At 42.4% G+C, this 22,154-nt stretch overlaps 1 protein-coding gene across 1 annotated transcript; it reads left to right on the top strand.

Moving 5' to 3' along the window:
- Positions 1 to 711: 711 nt before the first annotated feature.
- DHTKD1 (dehydrogenase E1 and transketolase domain containing 1) lies at positions 712 to 21,921 on the top strand. Its single transcript, XM_074828005.1, has 17 exons — positions 712 to 879; positions 2,700 to 2,855; positions 3,617 to 3,828; positions 5,629 to 5,823; positions 6,145 to 6,414; positions 9,497 to 9,668; positions 12,085 to 12,283; positions 13,175 to 13,487; positions 14,566 to 14,650; positions 15,318 to 15,457; positions 15,842 to 15,992; positions 17,224 to 17,330; positions 18,408 to 18,572; positions 18,924 to 19,006; positions 20,127 to 20,296; positions 20,817 to 20,902; positions 21,388 to 21,921. Exons 1-17 carry the CDS (start codon positions 726 to 728, stop codon positions 21,487 to 21,489), a joined length of 2,760 nt encoding a protein of 919 aa, XP_074684106.1. The 5' UTR covers positions 712 to 725; the 3' UTR covers positions 21,490 to 21,921.
- The last annotated feature ends 233 nt before the right edge of the window (positions 21,922 to 22,154 follow it).

The raw sequence follows: 22,154 nt of genomic DNA, 5'->3' as shown, positions 1-22,154 counted from the left end.
CTAGTTACTGGCTTCCAACTAGACTTTGCACTGCTGATCACCACCCCCTGGACCTGGCCATTCAGCCAATTTTCAACCCACCTCAGTGTCTGCTCAGCCAGCAGCTTGTCCATGAGGATCTTATGGGAGACAGTATCAAAGACCTTAGAAGTCCAGGTAGACAATATCCACTGCTCTCCCCTCATCTACCAGGCCAGTCATGTCATTGTAGAAGTTTATCAAGGTGGTCAAGCATGATTTGCCCTTGGTGAGTCCATGTTGACTACTCCTGATGACTTTTTTGGGCTTTATGTGCCAGGTACATAAAACTTCAGGTGAAGCTTTTAGATTTTGTTAAAACTTTGTTTCTCTGTAACTCAATGTCATTTTTTGGTAGGTTTTCCAGAGGTGATACTGTGTCTTTTCGCAGTCTAACCACAATCCAGCACACCGTTATATACAAGATTACTTTGAGCCGTTTCAGGAGAGACCGTGTAACAGGCAATTTGGGCAGCCTTCTCATGGGAAATACCAGGATACCGGAGTGCACCGCTGAAGTGGCTGGAAGGATCAAGAGCTAGTCCGGCCGTTCCGATTTAGAGGATACACACGGAGCCGCCCCCCCGCAGGCGCCAGCCCGCCGCCGCCTCAGCCCTGCGGGAGCGGCCCGGCAGCGGCGGCCCCGCCCCGCGCGGGGGCGGTGGCGGCGGCGGGGCCGGCGGTTGGCGGGCGGCAGCGCGGCGGCCATGGCGGCGGCGGGCGCCGTGCGCTGCGCTCTGTGGCGGGGCGGCCTGCGGCGGTGGTACCGCACCGAGCGGGGCGTCTACGGCTACAAGCCGCGGAAGGAGGCGAGCGGGCGAGCGGCGGAGCCGCGCGGCGCCGGGGCGAGCGGTAGAACAGGTCGGACACCCCACATAACCCACCACCCCCCCGCCCCGGGCTCCGCTGGGCTGAGGGGGGGGCGGCGGGGTCTCCCCGGAGGCGGGGGGGAGCTGGGTCCCCGCCGCGGCGGCGCGGGTTCTGCTCGGTAGCCCCGCGCTCGCCTCAGGGAGGCGGCCAGCGGTGAGGGGCCCAGAGTCCGGCGGAGTTGAAGCGTCGGTCGGAGGCGGTTTGTGTTTTGGCCTCGTTGCCTTCACGAGTGCCGCCGGGCCCGCCGTCTTTCCCCGGGGCGCCTTGGCGGGCTTTCGCTCGCCGTAGGGCAGCGCTCGGCCTCGCCGCTCGGGGAGGGCTGAGAGCGGCGCGGAGCCGCCCGTCGAGTCCTTCGCTTTGGTTCCCCAGGAGGCCTGCTGATGGCTCCCCAGCTCCGGGGGCCCAAGTCCCTTCAGTGATGTGCTCTGGTAGAGTTGCACTGCGCCTAAAAGTACCTGTGCCATGTGCCTGTGATCTTCCCTTTTCATGCTGTGGTGCTTGAACTAGCTACGTACAGATAACTCTCCTGTAGCGATAATTGTGATGCTTCTAGCTCAGTTTTATAGCGCAGAAAAATAATTTCAAGAAGAAAACTCTCAGGGGTAAGAGTGTCATCCCTCCCTTAGCACCTCAGGAGACTACAGTAGGAATTAAGCCCGTTGCACAGAAGCAGGAGTGAAACCAGTTTGTTAGCTCCTGGATGCTGAGTCCCATCGCTAAGTAGCCTCCATGTTAAGCAAGGAAAGGGTTAATATATTTTTACATTACATTTTAAAAGTTACTTTTAAATGGCTTTTATGCTGAGAGTATTGTGGGAGATGTTAGGGTTATGTTCACCTGTTGTAGAACCCGTTGGAGAAAACGTCCTGTTTTGAACAGGGCGATTGTGAACGTAAGAGCTGGAGCAGAGTGTCAGCAATGGAAGTATGAATGTCAGAGAAATAACTTTGTGAAATGGTCTCAGAAACTGGAAAATTAAAGTTCTCAGACCTGAATATCATCAGCACTGCATCTTTATCAGGGTGAGACCCCCCCCCACCACACTAGAAATGCATTATAAACTTGTTCATGTCATTCCTTTGTAGCAGATTCTGCTTGCAATATATTTTATTGGTTTACAGTTTATCAGCCTGGTCTGTGACATGTGCTCGATGACAGTAATGTGGTGTGCATGACCTTTCAGCTGGTCAAGTTTGGCTTATGTCAATAATTTTTTGACCTTGATGCAAAATCCCTGCAACAGGGTGTTGCTGGTGTCTGTTGAAAAACACGTTCACACATTTGAATTTCTCGTGTGTCTGGCTCAGCGTGTGCACATGCTGTTGGCTAGTGGCTCCTGCAGACACAGATGTTTTTTGAAGTCACAGGACCCAAATTATTGTTAAGACCCTATCTTCCTGTCATTTCAGCAAGGAACAGGGAAGCACAAGTGGTATGTGATTTGAGTTGGCTGAGGAAATAAGACTTTGCACACTGGTACCATGCTATTCTTGAGTTGGACATACCTGTTGCTGTAAAGAGATTCAAAGGAAAATGAAATAGCTTTGCATATGTCAACAGGAGCTTAACTGTGAGGGGAGCAGTGGGAGAAATATGGAGTGTACTTGCTTGAAAATTTGGCAGGTGAGAAGATTTAGGAGTTTGATGGGAGCTGTTGTGGGGTGATATGGTGAAATAACTGCTCAGAAAAATTGCCTTTCCAGCCAGAACCTTGATGATTGTCAATGGACGGAATATACCTGAGTTGGTGCTATAAATGGATTAAATGTGAGTATGTGAGTGATACTGTTCTGCTTTCTTTTTGTTTTTAGTTGACCATGCTCTTGCTCGTTTAAAAACTGCATATGCTGAACATGGCCACAAAGCAGCCAAAATAAACCCACTGTTTGCTGGCCAAGCCGTTATGAACATGGTACCTGAAATCCAAGAGGTGGCAGAAGTTCTTCAAGGACCTCTCGTTACTACAGGTAAGTCCACAGCCTTATCACAGCAAATTATCTTCACGGGTGATTTATTAAGGGGCTGTGCCTGTTGCAGAAGAGCCAAATATTGAGTGGCAGTTCAATCAGTAATGAACTGTTGGATGGAAAATTGTTAACTTCAGCCTGTTTGTTGCAGAAATCATTGTGTAATGAGTGGCTACCTCCTAGCATCTTTGGAAACCGTGAAAATTTTTACTTGTTCTTACAACTACTGAGGTTATACATTAATTTCTTGTGTTGCTGTAACATTCTATAATTTAGCATAATACTTAACACTGTAGCGAAGCAACCAGAGCACTGGGCCTGAAGTCAAGACTTGTCTTCTTGGATCTTGTAGATTCTCGCTGTGGCTTTGAGCAAAGGAGGGTCTATATGTTTTATTTTCTTTGTCTGCCAAACAGGTGCTTACTTACTTGTGATGCAGCTAGGATTGGAGCGCGTCTCTCTGAGCCACGAGATACCGAGTACTATATTGCACGAGTCACAGAAACAGTGATTTCATGTCACTCATGGTGAACTCTTTTAGAAAGGCATTTTGAGCACCTTACAAACAAGCATGAGACTCCTGTATTAATAACACTGAAGTGCGCTTATAAAAAATGTTCTTGAGTTTTGTCTTTAAATGAAGGAAGACAAGATGTGATTTTGTACTCTCAAAATGTTAGTGTAATTGCAAGACAACAGTTTAGGTCTTAGTGCTTCCCGTTCCTCCCCCACAGTGGCTAACAACATTTGTTTCTCACCAGGACTTCTAAACATGGGAAAAGAAGAGGCTTCCCTAGAGGATGTGTTGGCTTACCTTGACCATATATACTGTGGGCATATTTCCATAGAAACAAGCCAGCTTCCAACTTTGGAGGAGAGAGAATGGTTTGCTAAAAGGTTTGAAGAGCTAAAACAAGAAGCATTTACACCTGAAGAGAAAAAGCACTTGTGCAAACTGATGTTGGAGTCCCAGGTATCTTGCTCGCTATTGTTGGATTGTAATAGAGTCGTGGAGTCTGTCATGAACCCTTTACTGCTACAGACATTATTCATGCAGAAAAAGAACAATCACTATCTTGAAAGGCCTCAACAGTGTGCAAGAGGAAGAAGTACAAGGTTTTGCCTCAAAAAGTGCAATACACAAGTGCAGGAATCTCATCAAAGGTTGTTGCTGCATTTACTTAGCAGCCATTATTGAAAGAAGTAGTGATACCTCTTGGTTTGCATTGATTACTTTGAAAATTTTTTCTAGGAAAATATTTCCAGCCAGTTCCAAACTTGAAAGGTTTTTAGAACTAATGAGAACATAGATTGTGTGCAATATATATTCTTGTAGCATATATTCTTTATCATCTGGAGACACAAATAATGACACTACAAATCCATGAGTAATTACTCTTCAAAAGGGAGATTCTCTTAGGCTAATGATCTGAGAGCTTATATTAAATGTTACTGATGGAAATTCAAGGTTGGGCAGAGCTCTGTGAAACTTTGTGCTCAGGTGTAGGTGTTCTGTGTTTCCCCTTCAACCTCATGCTGATCTGTTTTACCAGCTTTAAGGTATGATGTCTCTCAAAGTTTTGGAAGAACAAAACAGAGTTGGACTGAGGTGTTAGCCATATAGCACTGTCAAATTTGCTGCTTTTCAGTAAAGGAACCTTTGTTCAATGTATTCTGAAAGGAAGTGAAAGATTTATGTAGTTGCAAAATATATAGAGAGTATTTATTCCGATACTTCTGTACTGTGAAAAAATTTCTCTTTTTTCCACTTTTCTCCCCATGTTATCCAGAAGGATAGAAAGGTAGAATAGCAGGATCTGTGAAGGTGTCCCTGTTTCTAGCTTTCTAAGTGGAAGGAGTATTAAATGTAATATTTACCAATGACTAAAGAGAAGTATATGGCACATTTTGTATTTTTCTTGCCTCTTTGGCAGTTAGAGGAATTTGACAGTGTCACAGGAAATCAGGACCCTGATGTACCCTATTTTGATTTCAGTATGACCAGAACTGTATTTAGAGTGTAGAATTTAACCCTGACAGGAAAAACTGTGTGATTAGTTTTGTATACATTATTCCTTAGAACTAAATGTTGCTTAACTAGGATGTGTTCAGCAGTTGGCTCAGATCTTTGGCTGTGGCTCAGTCTTCCCTTCTCAGTTACAGACCTTGTTTATTTTCAGTCTTCAGTTACAAAACACTACAGACACTTCCAGTGCTTCCAAAACTTTGTCACTTATGAGAGCTGTCTAGGAGTAGATGAAGAGAGTGAAGTGGGAGGAGTGAGAGGAAAATGAAGTAAACATTAGTTTATTTTCCTTCTCTCAAGCATTCTTCTACCTGTGTACTAAGGACTATGTCTAACAGTAGTCAAAATGGAATGCTGTGCTTCTCTAGCACTTTGCATCTTAGGATAGTTGAGGTTTATACTGTAAAAGAACAGCATTCCTTAATTTCCACCTAAAATATGTAAACTGTCAAGGAATTTGTAAATTGCTCTGGTGTTACATTTCTTCATGCATCTCCTTCCATGTTAGATAGAGTTTGGTCCTCAATCCAACATTTTTCTGCTTAAGAGGAGATAAGAGCCGATTTCTTGTAGTCATTATAGCTTCTGGTCTTGGACTGTGTGGGTGGAGAATGAGCTGAGACTTTCAAGGGGGTATGCTTAGGTTTGTATGACTTAAAGGTACAAACATAAATTATATTTCAATTTTATGAATAGAAGACTGCTGCTTAAAATAGCTTAATACTGACGTTCTCTATTTTTTAATAGGAGTTTGATCACTTCTTAGCCACAAAATTTGCCACAGTGAAGCGGTATGGTGGTGAAGGAGCAGAGAGTATGATGGGTTTCTTCCATGAGTTGTTCAAGATGTGCGCATACAGCGGTGTGACGGATATCATTCTTGGAATGCCTCATCGCGGAAGACTTAATCTTCTCACGGGTTTACTTCAGCTTCCACCTGAGGTAAGAGATATATAATCTCATTGGCAGTTGCTCTATGCCTGATCTATTGGCAATAAAATAAAACACCAGAAGTTTGTTATATTACAAATGCTAGAGCAGTAAAAAAGTTACCTGTGTGAGAGTGTTTTCCTCTCATGTCAGCACTTCAGCCAAATGTCCGCAGGAGACTGTTAAAAGAACTCTATTGAAGGGTTTTATGTGCTGCTATCAGAAGTATCCTTGCAATTTCAGGAGTAGGAGAGCATACAGTTCTGTAAATGTTTGTCTTTCAGTGTGTCAATGAATTGGAAAGGGGTTTTAACCAAATTTGTTTCCATGCAGCTCATGTTCCGTAAGATGCGTGGTTTGAGTGAGTTTCCAGAGAATTCAGCAGCCATTGGGGATGTTCTCTCCCACCTGACATCTTCTGTAGATCTTGACTTCGGTTCCCACAGGCCTGTGCATGTCACCTTGCTACCTAACCCCTCACACTTAGAAGCAATCAATCCAGTGGCGGTGGGCAAGACACGAGGAAGGCAACAGACTCTGCTCGATGGAGATTACTCCCCAGAGAGCTCCGCACAGCCTGGAGACAAAGTTATTTGCTTGCAGGTATTTTGCTCATGATTTGTAACTGATCTCTGTAAGACTTCCTGGACTAGCGTGGAAATAGAAATGGTGTATATAGAAATATCAGACAAAACTGAATTAATGTAGAATATCAAGAATGGATCCTCCTTATGAAGAAAGAGGAGAGCAAGGAGTATTTCCAGGTGACATATTTGATGATACTGGCATTTAAACAATTCCACTTCTAAGATTTGTGAATAAGAGATTCTGATACCCTCTTTTATTTTAATAATACTCTGCATTGAGAGCCATGTGTGCCTTGTCTCACAGACCACTTTTGCATTTAAACCACTGTTAGCCTTCTTTAAATTAAATGGCTTTGGAGAAGAGCTATCGAGATTGCAAAATTTACAGGAGGATTTAGAATTTTGTCATTTTATCATGGTACTGGTGAAGAGTCTTGCTGGAATTAGTACTCCTTGAACTGTCTTTATAGCTGTGGAGGAAGTCCTAAATAGTTCCTTGATACATTTTCTTTTCTTGCATTGTATTTGACTTGGAAATACAAGTGAGCCAATCAAACATTTTTAAAGCTAGGAGTAAAAATGAGTTGGGGCAGAACTGTTCTGTGGAGTATAATAAACATGGGGGAAGTTACAGGTAGAAGTGAAAACATATTTCAGTTAAATAAATGTTTTGCTTCATTCTGGAAGGATATGGATACTAAGAAAAGGCAGAAAGGAGAATATGAAAAGTGGAGACAAGTTGGTGTTTTTATTCTTTTATTTAAAAAAAAGGCTTGATGGCATGCAAGTGCAGGAAAAAAAGTTTGTTGCCCGATGCATCTTCTCATCTTTCAGTGCAGTTATGTCAGTCAGTGTGATAAGATATTATTGCTTCTTAGATTTTGTCTGTCTCATAGTGTTCAGTCTTCACTGTGTGGTAATGAAACTGCTATGACTCTTTAAAGAAAGATTCTTCAGGATAAATGGACCCTCCTTGTGCAAGAAAAATGTAACTTTTTGGGTTTTGAAGGGGTAAGTGGTAGGGAGGGTTACATAGTAGAGAATAACATTTAACTCAAATCTAGCCACCTTCAGGTTAGTAAACTGACGCAAAGTATTCCCAAAAGAAAGTAAATGTTTCATGTGACATGAACATCAGTATTCGTGATTGTGTCTAAGAGGTCCAAGAGTTAGATTAAAGAGAAAAAAAAAAGGCAAATCTTTACAGTTGTGATTGTGAACTCGTCTCATTCAGCTGATTGAGAAGAAAGAGATGAAAGCAGACACCTCCTCTTTCAGAATCTTTATTTGGAAGTTTCTCTCTGAGCTTTCTGTTTTCATAGTGCTTTCTCTCCAGCAATGTAAGTGTAGAAACTCTGAAATGAGGTTTACTCTGGCATTTGTTCTATTTTTCCACTAGCCTGAGCACCAGAGCTTGACGGTAAAAAGAGTAAAGATCAGCTAAGGTGCCAGTGTCAGTAGTGAAGCTAGTTGTCCAAGGTCTGAAGATCTTTTCTGGAACTTCAGTGTGCCTGGAATATATGAAGACTGTAAAACTCTTCTTGGTTAACTACCATGAACACTTCTGCAATGTTTAATTGTCCATCTCTTGAAGACTGGCTTACTTTTCACCTTCTCACACACCACTTCCTGGGCATCAGACAACTACTGGTGTTTATGATTTGAACTGGAATCTGACAATAAGATTTCCCTGAAATAGATTTCACATTTGACATTTCACTATCAAGGTCACTGATGAGTTGAACTTGATGGTGACCTTGCTTTTATGTTCTTTGATAATGCTGCCCAGAAAAAAACACGTATTAGCTTTCTGCTAGAATGAGTAAAATCCTACTTGCACCATAAGAATTGAATCCTCTGGGGTTTAAGATGTGTATGAAGAGTCTTGTGTAGTTGGATAGTCCTACTGTCTGTAGGCTTTAATGCTGTGGGATGTACTGAAGGCCATAAAGTTCTTTCAGGTGTTCTAGGGTCCTCACGCAAATGGTATCACCAAGATTCATAGCCTTCTTAGGCAGCAGAAGAACCCAAAAAAGAAAACTGAAAACCCAACACTTCAGGAACCAGTGTGGCATGGTAAGGGATAGAGTGGGAATGCTGTGTTCTCTCTCTTGCAGTAGTTAACTTTCTGTGATACCTTTTAAAAAAAGTCTCTATATTATAACTGTATAAAATGCAGTGCTGCCGTTTCACTGGCTGATTACACCTCTACTCCCTTCCAGGTGTACTTGCACCTCCAAAAGTCTCCTAAGGCTTGAAACCGTTATCCCGTAACTAGCAAGTAGAACTGTCATCTGGTTTCAGTAAGAAACTACGTCAATGTGTGTAGCGCCTTTGGTCTGCAAAGGATCAAATCTGTATTCTGAGGAAGCTGTAATTGTATTCATCAAAGGAGAACTATCTCTAGTTTCAAAACATGGAAATGCTAGCTGATACTCATTCTAGTAACTCTAGCCTTTTTGGAAACATGGGTTGGATATCACAGTAGTCTCCCTTCCCCTTACAAAGTTGTTTTTGAACTTGCAACTTTGAAATGTAATTAAGAACTTAGGTTTTATTTCCTTCTGAAAGCTTTTGTTTGCTTCTGAGTGCTTCCATTCAGTTCCTTTTCCACTTTTTTTTCCTGTTGTGTCTGTTCTTGTCTCTGTTTGATAAGGTGGGAGTAGGCATAAGTCCTAGCTCACCAGCATTTAACTTTCAGCAAAGCCTGTAGCGAATGCTGTGGTGACTGGCTGCCTTTTGTTCAGTGGTCAGTGACTTGCTACTGACTGCTGCAGGTTTGCTATAGCCACGATACTTGTGGTCACCTATACACTGGCGGGTCAGTTTTAAGAGATTATAGGTCAGTTCCAGGTGGGGATTACATCAGGCAATCATGTACAGATGTTGCCTGCTATGACCTTGTGTTAGTGATAAGACTATATAAACTCAAATCATGAAAACCGCAGTCTGAAATGGGTTAAGAAGTGGATCCGGCTGAAACTGTATCTGTTCTACCTAGTCAGTGTAAAAGGTCTTGCTTAATGAGTTACGGTTTTGAATTTGCTGTTCCTCCAGTGTTTTCTAATGAGACTTTTCCTTCTTCTTCCCTAATTTAGGTTCATGGCGATGCTGCTTTCTCTGGGCAAGGGATTGTTCCTGAAACACTGACCCTCTCTAATCTACCACATTTCAGAGTTGGTGGGAGCATCCATTTGATAGTTAATAACCAGCTGGGCTATACCACTCCTCCAGAGCGAGGGAGATCATCTCTGTACTGTAGTGATATTGGTATGTATAGTTGAATCAGGAGGAATCAGCCTGTTGTGTCAGAAAGGATTTTTAACTCCAGTGTGAATATATGCTATGCTTTCAGCTTTTTATAGCAAGTGCCTGTCAGCTCTAGGGAGTTAGATTAATATATCTCCTGTTGCATTTAAGGTAATTAATTAATTTGGTAAGAGATGAATCCCTTTGCGTTCTAGCCGGTCCTCAGAGATTAGAGGGGCTGGGGGCAGCTGGACTTATCTCTTATGGCCGTAACTATAGGCCTGACACCAGATGCATGAACAGCCCGTACGCTGTAGGTCTGGTTGCATTCAAGAGAAGCAGTCAGGTTCATGAATAGTACGGTTTATTCTTATGCAACATCTACAGATTCTTTGAGATTGCCTACAATAAACTGCAGGTTGGCTCTATAGCACTACACACAAAAACCAATTGCAATCACACACACTTAATTCCCAGGTAATCACTCAGTGTAGCTGAGGGCCCAAATCTTACCAAAAGGTGTCCCTTCTGGGGGGGGTGAGGAGCACAGACCCGTCGATCTGTCCCTCTGATTTGGTATTGGATTATCGTCCCTCTGAGTTTGTATCTAACTCAGGGTAGTATTTATCTAAATATGTATGTGTGAGTGGGTGGGACAGTGTAATTCTTGAGTAATGACACAGCACATTCCTTGGCGCAAGGTGTGTGCTGTTTTTGTGCGAAAAGAGGATGAATGAGAGAGAAGGTCTGCAGAGTTGTGCAAAACAGTCCTTGAGAGAACAGGAAGAGCAGGAGATAAATCTGCATTAGTCGTGTCAAATACTCCTTGAGAAAAGTGGGAGAACGGGACCTCATGGCCTCCACCTCACTTCATGTTCCTCCTTGGTGCCATGGCAACACAAATCAGTGAATCTCCATCTCACTCTGTGTTTGTTCTGGGCACCATGTGTTAAGGAAATGTGTGTTCTGCAGTTTTTCCACTGTTTTGCTTTTCTCACACTTCCAACAATCTCCATTTTCATGTTAGAGTAGAAATCAAAATTATTATTGATTATTACCTCCTACTAGCAAAAATTCAGATGCTAAAAATATGCCCTCCCCCATCTGCTTTATGCAAAGACTAAATATCAAGGGGAGATCTTGTCACATTTTTTATGGGATGTTATAAAATATTTGCAAGATTAGTGTGAAGTCTTTATAACTCATTTAATTTCTGCCATGTCATTGACAGCTTTTAAAAATCTACTGTGATGGAGTGTATAATAGATGTATTCTAAATACATCTTGTTAAATTTAATCAAAATAATTCCAGTGTATTTTCTGAGCAAGTCAGATACTCTTTGATTTTTCTGTTTTGTTTGTTGTCAGGTGACCTTGTTGAGCTTTTAATTGAAAGATGAGTCTCATTTCTAAGCTTAAACTAGAAGTCTTTTGTTTTGGACTGATCTTTCTTAGTGATAAACACATGTGTTATAATTGGCAAGGTCAGAGACACAGTAGTTAGTTCCCTTGTGTATGTCTCCTATAATTAAAAATATACTAATGTATGTTTTTAAGACTTAACATCAAGTGTTCGTGTTTGTTGTATGGTTTCATCAAACTGAACAGGTAGATTCATTAAATCTGATAAGGTAGATAGCATATGTTGTTATTACATTTTCCCTGGGCTGGTTTTGTGTTGTGGGATTTTTTTTTTGTTGTTTTTGGTTTTTTTTTCACCTCCATCCTTAGTTTTTCTTTCTTCTTACCTGGTCAGTGAGGAGCTGGGGGTGTTACACATTTGAACTTCTGGATTTTGCTAGGGAGTGAAACTTGATGTGGGTCAGGAATGGCTGAAGTATCTTAATTTTCCAGAATTTGGGCAAATAAAGTACAAGAGGAGCACACCGTTGCTGGGAAGATTCGCAGCCAAATTGTCATACAGGAGAGGGTGCTAAGACATTTGAATTTTACAGTGTTCTCTTTAATGGAGAGACCTTTCTGCCTGGAGGAGCAGCAGATAGAATGACTGCTAACAAGGGAGAAGATAGTTTCTGGCCTGTATGAATTCATAGTAGTGATAGCTTAGGATAAGAAGGAAACAAAACTCAGTTCTTGTTTGAAAGAGAAGTTATCAAGTAGTTCTCTCCCATTCCCTGCAGACTTCCATCCAGATCAGTAAGATGCAAGAACATAGGAATTCCTCTGGGAATTTAGTGCTGGCAACGAAGTTGTGTGCAAACTGTAACAAATACAACAGGTTGGGCTAATTGCACTTTCTCTCAGGGAAGACTCCTTACCCCAGCTCTCATCACAAAGAGCATCTTTTGTAGACGTGTTTTTGTTAAATACACTTCTCATGAGTTGTCTGTAGTTTTCAGCAGAGTAGGTGTGTGTCCGCTTCCTTTGGAAGGGGTTGGGTGTGATTACTGTTGTTGTGTTTTGAACCCCCGGGCAGGTAAAATTGTTGGATGTGCAGTTATCCATGTGAATGGGGATGATCCTGAAGAAGTTGTCCGTGCCACACGACTGGCTGTTGAGTACCAACGCCAGTTCCGCAGGGACGTGATCGTAGACTTGCTGTGCTACAGACAGTGGGGCCACAATGAACTTGATGAGCCGTTCTTCACTAACCCCAGCATGTACAAAATCATCAGGTAAGGGTAACACCACCTGATGGGAGAACCCAAAATGTACTTGTGTCTACACCAACTCAGTATTGCCTGCTACTGTAATAGAAGTCTCTGTATAATGAAGATCCTTTGCCATATTGACAAGTCTTTATGTAAGTGTAGCTACAGTGTCAGCAGCCCTTGAGTAAGGTGCGAGTCTGATAACGAGATGTTAATGAAGGTAACCACTAGTGTTGGTTCTTGAATACGCAGCTTGATGCCTCTTGGAGGAAAATCTTGTACATAGCCCTTGGATTTCAAGTTCATGATCGCTAGTAATCAGAAGGCAAAGTTGTCTTCTGTGTGTCAGAGGGAAGTGTAGATAATGTGGGAGAATGGGCAGGAAGCCAATATGACGTTTGTCTCATCTTTGTCTGGTCCTGCTGGTTCCAATGGGGACTCATCTTTGTGAGCATTTAAACGTATTCAGATTCCATCCTTATCCCCAAAATAAAATACACGTAAAAATTTACTGGCCAATGAATTCTGGTATTTTAGGTGAAGCATTTATGGAATGGATAGCTTGGTTATCACTAATACTGAAAACCTACTGTCAATTTGTCGGAAGAAAATATGCATGATAGCACAGAGGCAGTTGTAACTGGAAAGTTTTTTTGACTTGCTTTTACCTGTAACTGCCAACTATATGCAGTTTAAAAAAAAAAAAAAAGGACTGTAGAGCACATACCAAAGAGAATTACTATTTTTCTGGAAATGCCAGGAAAGCAAGCTTGATGGAAAGGACTATAATGCACCAGGACATCATTTATTTTAGTTTTTCATGGTGCCTGACAGTAGTAAGGTGGTATTTCCTTGTTCTGCAGTGACACTGTTTTCAGGGTTAATGTCTATGGGGTTTGATTCCCTCCCTGACAGATCCCGTAAGAGTATCCCAGACACGTACGCAGAACACCTAATAGCAGCTGGGCTCATGACTGAGGTGGAAGTATCTGAGATAAAGACGACATACTATTCTAAAATGAATGATCATCTTGCCAACATGACTTTGTATAGTCCACCTCCTACCAACCTGCAGGCTCACTGGAAAGGCTTTGTTGAGCCTTCTGCTAAAATCACCACTTGGGACACAGGGATGCCTATACCACTTCTGCAGTTTATTGGGGTCAAGTCTGTGGAGGTGCCTGAAGAACTCCAGATGCACAGCCATCTTCTGAAGACCTACGCACAGGTCAGTGGAACATAATGACACTTCTAGTCCCATTGCTCAAGGATATGACCTGTTAAAGGAAAAACTCTTAAAGACAGCAAGGCTGCCGGTTAGAGAACAGCATAGTATTCTGTAGGAAAAACAGCTCGCTCTCTTTTTCAAGGCTGAGATAATGCCATTTTTCCTCCAGTTTTGAAGAAAGACATGTCCTTTCCCCTGAATCTGACTATATACATAAAATTGCTATTTCAACAATATTTTGTTGCAATGAAGATAAAAGCTTATAGAAAATACAGTTTATGATTCTTACAAGTTATAAACGATTATGATTAATTACTATCACTTATATACTTTATGATTATAATGAGTACTTTGTGGGAGAATGAATCAGGAACTTGGTAGTACTGTACACAGTTTCTAAAGCCAGTAGTGAGTGTTTATGTTTTCTATGTATAAACATAGGCATACACATGTGGCCAAATTTGACAGTCAGTTTTTAATAGCTCACAAGTTTGCATGCAGTAATTGGGATGGTTTGGGTTTGTGAACGTTTCCCTTTGATGAATGATGACCACGCGCAGGTGTCTGGTTGTCAGCCGTGAGTTGAATATTTCAGAAGACTGATGTTCCTGTCTTCCCAGTCCAAGGCAGGAACACCACAGCTAGGTGTGATCCTTTGTCTGCAGTTCTGCAGGCCAGAGGAGGGGAAAATTCTAGAGACTGAAATATTTATGCCTGGTATCTTTCATCACTGCTAACCAGACAAATCAAAAGTCTGTCAAGCGTGTGCTCTGTGCTGTGCTAAGATTTTTAATATTTTCAGGCTAAGATCTAATTTGTCAGTCCATAGGTTGTTGACTGGTAAGTGAACACGTGGGTCATCCGTGGTTCTGTGGTCCTCAGGGCAACCTTCAGTATGTGCTGAAATGAGACTGTGTGTATTCCAAACCAATCTAAGCTGGCTGCAGGAATACAGAATTTCTCTCTATAATAGTGTTTTCTTTTTTGCCTAGCTTCTAATAATGATCTGTGCCACCAAAAGAGCTACAGATGGAAAAAAGGCAAAATAGTAACTTTCTCATGTTGTTTTCTTGTTTAGTCAAGAGTTCAAAAAATGGAGGAAGGAAAAAAGCTGGACTGGGCAACAGCTGAAACTTTAGCATTTGGTTCCCTGCTGAGCCAAGGTAAGAGGCAACTAGACAACAGACAATAAAATATTTTTGCTTTGATGTCAATAAAGTATAACATTAGACTTCTTAGGTGTTCCTAAGTCTAAAGATTGATATGATGTATAAATTTGACAATTTGCATTTGCATGGTACTAAGAGAAGGTGAATCTTGTATGTCACTAATAGTTGTAGATGTTGTAGATGGAGTACTAAATGTCTTCAAAGAATTGTTGCTCCCTCCCACTTCCCAAAAACGTTCGTGCATAGAGCTAAGCATGTGAGCAGAGCAGCTGACATCAGTGGGGGCCTCCCAAATACTTTTGGAGAGTGTTTCATGCTACTATTTCTTTTCCCTCCTCTCTAGCCTGAATTCATATCTCCATTTACATATGATAGAGAATGCACATTTTTTGCAGTTTGCTTCCATAAATTGAACCATTTACTGCAAAATAATTCTTGGCTGCAGAGAGGAGAAAAGAGAAATGTCTGAGCACCTCTGTGCTTGTGAGATGGAGCTGCTGCTGGTTAAGCATTCCATCTCCGATTTGATGTTGCTGTTGATGGGAAATCCAAGAAGAGATGTAACAAGAGAAGTAGTGTTTTAGAATTGGGGAGTTGTTGTCCCGCATGTTTTCTTTTTACATGACTTGCTAATCCAGTGTTTTGTTTATTGTTTGGCAAGGGTTCAATATCAGACTAAGTGGACAAGATGTTGGCAGAGGAACCTTTAGCCAACGACACGCGATGTTGGTTTGCCAAGAGACAGATGATACCTACATTCCTCTGAATCATATGTCTCCAGACCAGAAAGGTTTCCTAGAGGTAGGTTCTGTGGTCCACAAGGCAACCTTCAAGTTGTGCTGAAACAGAATGCGTATTTTAAAGCTGCTGAGACATATGTAGGTAGCCTGTATACTCTGTCAACCACTAGATAGAGAGACATAAAAACTGTCAGGGCACCCCATTCTTTGTAGTTACCCTCCTTAGAAATTTAACAAGGGGTTTTGCTTTTCCTTGAGAGATCAGCTATTATTCTTTTCCCCTCAGTGTCTTCATTCAAAAGCAAAAAACAAGAGGTGACCATCAGTTGCCTTTAGGAGTGCATGTCCTCAGTGTGCCTAGCACTGATGTGCCTGGTTCCAAAGGTTCTTAACCCTGGGTTGTCTTCTTCCTCACCCACCCCTCCCAACAATTTCCTTTTGTTAGGTGAGTAACAGTCCCTTGTCTGAAGAAGCTGTACTTGGTTTTGAATATGGAATGAGTATTGAGAGCCCTAAGTTACTGCCAATTTGGGAAGCTCAATTTGGAGACTTCTTTAATGGAGCCCAGATAATATTTGACACTTTCATCTCTGGAGGTGAGTGTGCAAGGAGCTAATATATTTAAAAATGAATCATTTCTACTAAGCACATTTTTAGAAAATCCTTCATCTTTAAAGTAAAAGGGCATCGTGTTGAGAAAAAAAAATCTTTTTTTCTCGAGAAGTCTTGTGAGCTTGCCTGTGTTGTCCTGACTTCTATGCAGCTTTTCTCTGAAGACAATCCATCTAAAATGAAAGACACCCCACCCTTGGCAGAAGACAGTCATTCCAAAAGGACAGTTGATTATATTAATGGCCTTTCTTCCCCACCCCATTTATTTTACTGTGTGTATGTATAGTTGATAGCTTTTTAGGCTGTACTTTTCCTGCATGAGGCATCTGAAAAATTCTCGAAGCAATACAGATGGAAAATAGTGATTATTTGAAGCAAATAAACAAAAAACCCCACAACAACGCCTTAAAACCAACCTCTAAGTTTGACTCTAGTATGTTTTTGGAGTGCTCAGATAAAAGACCTCTCTGAGCTGGAACGTGCTGAGAAGATGCTAAGATGGATTTCTAGAGTGGGATTCCTTGTATCTAAGTGTCCAGAGTTTTGGCTTCTAGCCTCAGTTAGGCCTCTGCACTCCTTCTGTGATGGTAGTTGGAAGTTCAGAGGCCCTCTTAACTCACCTGTCCTCAACATGCATTTGAGGCTGGGATGAATTACCTTCTGGATTTGACTGTAATCACTTAAATAGCACAGGAGGTTTGACAGAGCTCAGGGAACTAGCCTGTGGCTAGCACTGGTGTGTTAGGGCTGGCTCAGAGGATGGTGCCTGGGTCACACCTGCAGAGCACCAAAGGACAAGGTATGCAGAAAACATATAATGAATTATGGTTAGGGGTTTTCTTGCTAGAGAGTTACCTTTGAGGACCCCTGTTAGTCAGGAGGACCATTCCATTAAGAGGATTCTTGCATACTGTGATGATATTTTAGACTAAGTTTTAAAATTGTCACTGTGTCATATGTTCCACATGGAGGCTTAAGTCTTCTGGAAGCCCAAAGTTACATGATAATTTCAGAAACTTAAGGTCATCTTCTGGGTGTTGGTTCACTGTTGTGAATCTCATGGCAAAGTGCCAGCAGCGTGTTTCAGGCCTGTATTTAATGATCTAGAAATTAGCTGTTCTTTTTTCCTGAATGGTTTGTGCAAAGTACTCTGTGTTTTGCAGCTTTATGTTCTGTGGAAATCATTCTTTCCTTCCCCTCATTATGTGTTTTTAGGTGAGGCCAAATGGCTTCTGCAGAGTGGGATAGTAATTCTTCTTCCCCATGGCTATGATGGTGCAGGCCCTGAGCACTCATCCTGCCGGATGGAACGGTTCTTACAGGTACCCCTTCACACCTCGGATTCACATATCCCCCATCGCAGCACTGGCAATCAGGGCTCTGGGAGTCTTATTGCAAAATGTCCCATACCTTCTAGTGATGTCAGAAGCAGGAGAAGTACCAGGGTCATACCATCATGATGAGATAGGAGCGGGCTGGGCTGAAAGTGGAGGAAGAAAGGGTACTGTGATGAGAAGGTGTAGGTCTGGAAGGGGTGAGGAAGCAGTTTTGGTTTAAATGCTGCCACAGCACCTCTGGGGCAAGACTCTGACTGACCTTTCTAATAAATGCATGCTGTTCCTGTTGCATCTCTGCCCAGGTGGGGGTGTGGTAACAAGAAATTTCCTAACATGAGATTTGCATAGTGCTTGCAGAGACCCGCTGCCAACAGCGCTGGTGGGACATGCTTCAGTACTGCTGCTGTCTTCATACTGATTGCTGCTCCTCGGCTGTGTCACTGTACCACAGAATGAGTCCGGTAGCAAGACAGAATTGCTGAATTGCAAATAGCAGACCTGTAATGGACACTTCTTATAGAAGACATTTTGGGGGTTGGCATCAGAAACAGGCAGCCACCCTCTTGGGCAAACCACTCACAGATCTATCTACTAGGCACAGAGCATACAAACAGAATGCTGGACACTATGAAATATCAGTTAGTAAATCTGTGGCATATTTTTACACAAAAAAAAAAAAAATCCACTGTTGTGCTCTTCTGACTGTAGTAAGTAAATGAAAGCATTTTTATCTGAGTAACGGCTTAAGGAGGGGTTTGCAGCATGTTTAGAGGGATGCTGCCCCTCTGATGAAGAAGTCATGACCTCTCCACTGTTCCAAAAACTGTCATGCCCTGGTTACAGTGTGCTAGGAGGAGACAGTTCAGATGGAATCTTACCAGTTAAATGTTAAAGCCATTTCTTCTCTGAAGTTGTTCTTCCCTTACAGTCCATGTCTGAATTGGTATATTCGCTCTTCTATTCTTAAACTAGCCAGTGTGCTTTATGTGGCTCGATTCTCTGTTTCATATTTGACTCGCTGCTTGCTTCTTGACATCGTATTGCTGTGTTCCCCTTATACAGATGTGTGACAGCTCAGAAGAGGGAGTTGATGGGGACCAGGTCAACATGTCGGTTGTGCATCCCACCACCCCAGCACAGTATTTCCATTTACTCCGGCGGCAAATGGTCCGAAACTTCAGGAAACCTCTCATTGTTGCATCTCCCAAAGTGCTACTAAGGCTCCCTGTAAGCTGAAAACTTTATTTTCTTTTTTAATTTCTTTCTCCTCTTCTGTGTTCTCTTCTCTTTGTTCTTCCTCTGTGTTCTCTGATCTCTGTTTTGGGGTCAAATTGATGGGGTTTTACCTGTTTGAGGCTGGATAGCTTGAGAATTAAAGCTGGGTGGAGGAGTGCTAGAAGTAGGATTGATTCTAGGTCTGGCAGTGTTCTTGGGAATCTTATTGTCCCACCTTTCATCAGTGGGAGAGGGAAGACTATCTTCTGTGCTTACAAAACTCTGTCTCAGTATCCTCTCCCCAACTCTGGCCTGAGGGAAAAGGCATCGAGATTTGGTAACTTCCAACTCTCCCCCATGTAGGCTGCTGTATCGAGTTTTGAAGAAATGGCCCCAAGGACAACATTCAAGCCTGTCATTGGTGACTCCTCCGTAGATCCTAAAAGGTAGCTCTACTTTCTTAGAGGACAAGCTCAGAAAGGATGTCCTGTCCCTTTCTCCGACATAACAGCTCAAGTTTGAGGTGATAGGAAAGAGGTGACTTCAGGGGGAAAATGTCATTTTATAGCAGGTGACTTAGTTTTACTTGTTTCTCTCTTTTTCTTCTGCTTACTTGTTGGTAGTTACCATATCTGTCTGCATAATAGTAAAGTGTTCAGGCTTTCAGCCCTTGCCCCCACTGGGAGGTTGTGACCATAGTTACTAGTCCGATGGGCGTTATTCTGTGCCATGACCATTAGCTAACAGTCACTGGGAGCAGCTGTTACCTGAAGAGATGCAGAATTTTTGTTCTGGTGTTGGAACACCTGAGCTGATGAAGTGAAGTTAGGGCAATAATAAATTGTGCGTGTGTATCTCCCTCCCTTCAGATATTAGAGAGAATCCTGTTCACTATGGGCAATTCTGGCCTTCATTTTTTTTCTCTCCTAAGGTTCTTGCCTCATCCTTGTCCCAGTAGTACCCGAGTCTGACAGCATCCCTCATGTTTGCATCCTCGCCCACTTCAAAAGGCTGGAAGTATCTTAGCATCTTGGGTTTTTTTAAGTGGGATGGTGAGGTGCAAAGGGTGAGGTTTAGCTCCTTGCCTTTGTCCAGTAAGGTTAGGCAGCCAAGACCTCTCTGATTGCTGGAGGGTATTGCTATCTCCAGCAGGCAGTTCCTCTATGGCATGGGAGAGAGAGTTGTCCTCTGGAGGTACTTCTCTCCCTCTCTGGTTTATTCTCTACAGAAAGCACATAGATGACTAACTTTGATTAGGTGTTTAATTTTTAAATAGTTAAAGCTAAGAGAGATGAATCCCATTGTAAGGTAACTTTCCCAGGATTACTGAAGAAGCAGGAACTCTGGGCTCTGGCATACTGTGCCCGAAGGTTAGTCTGTCAACTGTGGTAGGGGAGTGTGAGGGATGGGAATGTAAAGAAGAGAAAAGATGGTCTAGGGTAGCAATTTAGCTTCAAAAAGTTGTCTTTAAAGTTTGGGCGGTTGTTTTTTGTTGAAAGTGTGGAATTGTTCTGCATAGAGTTTCTGTAAAACACTAAACTTGGAAACATTCTTATTTTTCTTTAGTGTCACCCAAGTGGTGCTCTGTTCTGGTAAGCATTACTATGCCTTGGTGAAGCAAAGAGAGACGCTAGGAGAGAAACAGCACAACACAGCTATTCTGAGACTTGAAGAACTGTGCCCTTTTCCCCTGGAAGCTCTACAGCAAGAGTTGAGCAAATACAGCCGTGCGAAAGGTCAGCCAGGTTTCTACCTTTTGTGTTTCTGAACTCTGAAATGCTGAACTAAATCTGTTGCCTGCCTTTTAGAAGGAAGAGTTGTAGTGGTTTTTTATTCTTTGCTCTTCCCCCCATCGATCTAGTGTGTCTGGAGTGGGATAATACAAATGTTTACCACTTGCTCTAAAAGAACTTGTCTCTCTGCTATTGTTAGCTTCCGTAAAGCATTACTAAAAATTGGAGTGAACCATTTGGGGCATTTTTTGCATTGGTCTTTGCAATCTGGTCCTTTAAGTAGCTTTTTCGAAAGCAGCAGTAGAAAAGCAGAATATACCCACAGTGTCCCCTAATGTGGACATACTTTTGGTTTGACTTCAGCAAGCTGTGATTTGCAAGGGAATTCAATCTGACAAGCCTTCATTTCGAAGATAGTGCCAAGACAAAAAAAGGTAGAGGTGCTACAAAACTAAAAACTTTTTCTTGAGCTGCTGAAAAGATAAATAAGTGCATTTGTAATGTACCCTTATCCTTCCTTTAGTCTTCATCTGGAGTCAGGAAGAACCACAGAACATGGGTCCATGGTCCTTTGTGTCACCACGGTTTGAAAAGCAGCTGGGGCTTAAGGTAAGATGTCCCTGTGGTGTTTTAGTCTTTAAAGTGAAGTTTGAAGTTCTTCTTGAATGCAAAATTCTGTGGTGCTTACACAAAAAAATAATCCTGATGCCTAAACCAAATGTGTGTTCTAATTTAAGCTACTTACACTCTTTATAGCACCATTTGGTGGTGATGAGCAGGACTGGGGCTTTCTTTTACCCGGTGTTTAGTCAAAGTAGACAGGATGATGAAAGATCCCAGGTAGGAAACAACATACTTGAAGTGAGTAGGAGAATCCAAAGCTACTCTTCGCCCTGTCAGATTGTGCACTGTAATGTTCTTGGAGCCATGGTCTTTGGGAGGTGGAGGATAACTTCCTGCATTGGGAAGTCCCATAACTTCCAGCTGGGACTGCCCAGTATCTGACAGAAGATATCACCATGGCATCAGAGGACCTCAAGATGTGATCCTATGCTTGTGCTTCATTAATCATTTCTTCCTGACTCAAATTTCAGCTCCGTCTTGTGAGCAGACCTCCTTTACCAGCCCCAGCAGTTGGCATTGGAACTCTACACCACCAGCAGCAGGAAGACATTCTTGCCAACACATTTATCTAAGTTTTCAATGGATGGACTACTCCTCCTGTCAGTCACGTTTCGTGCCTCCTCCTGTAAAGAAGAACAAAAGCCAGACCCTTAAGACTTAGTTCTCCAAAATGGGAAAAAAGAACGGAACCAAGTTCTGTAATGATGAAGCAATTTTTTCATGTAGAGGATACCTAAAGGTGAGAGGTAATGCCTGTTACTCTAGATACTTCTTGTTCTCTTGTAGTATTTTCTACAAAACATCTTTTTAAAGTTAAAAAATTTCAGGCCAGGGGGCAGATCAGTGAGATGGCTATAAAATACTTTACATTGTGTTCCTTATCTGCAGTTGACAGTTACCTGGAATGGTGCATGTGTGGAAACAGTTTCTGTTTCCACAGAAGTGTTAGTGCTGTTTGATTGAATAAATGCTTGCCCGTGCCTGGGAATGAGCCATTTCTATAACAGTGTTGTGGATTTTCTCATTTCTTTTCCTATGGGCCAGGAAGGAAATCTGTTGCAGCTGTTGGTGTTCTTCAATTCATGAGTTGTTAAAGCAGGATTCCTGGGGGTGACCTTGCAGGATGGCTCCTGAAGGCTTCAGGCACCACTATTTCTCTCGCCTGGACAAGCAGTGCTTTCACATCAAGCTTGCAGGGTGGAAGATGTGCTGCAGGGATCGTGCCATATTTCAGAAC

This window comes from Strix aluco, chromosome 5 (genome assembly GCF_031877795.1).
Source record: "Strix aluco isolate bStrAlu1 chromosome 5, bStrAlu1.hap1, whole genome shotgun sequence".
Lineage (NCBI taxonomy): Eukaryota > Metazoa > Chordata > Aves > Strigiformes > Strigidae > Strix > Strix aluco.
This window is presented reverse-complemented; position numbering and strand designations above follow the sequence as displayed.

Coding starts and splice junctions, on each gene's coding strand:
- DHTKD1 (XM_074828005.1), top strand. CDS start 726: ATGGCGGCGGCGGGCGCCGTGCGCTGCGCTCTGTGGCGGGGCGGCCTG. Junction 5,824..6,144: donor TACTTCAGCTTCCACCTGAG/GTAAGAGATATA, acceptor GTTTCCATGCAG/CTCATGTTCCGTAAGATGCG. Junction 17,331..18,407: donor GGATGGAACGGTTCTTACAG/GTACCCCTTCAC, acceptor CCCCTTATACAG/ATGTGTGACAGCTCAGAAGA.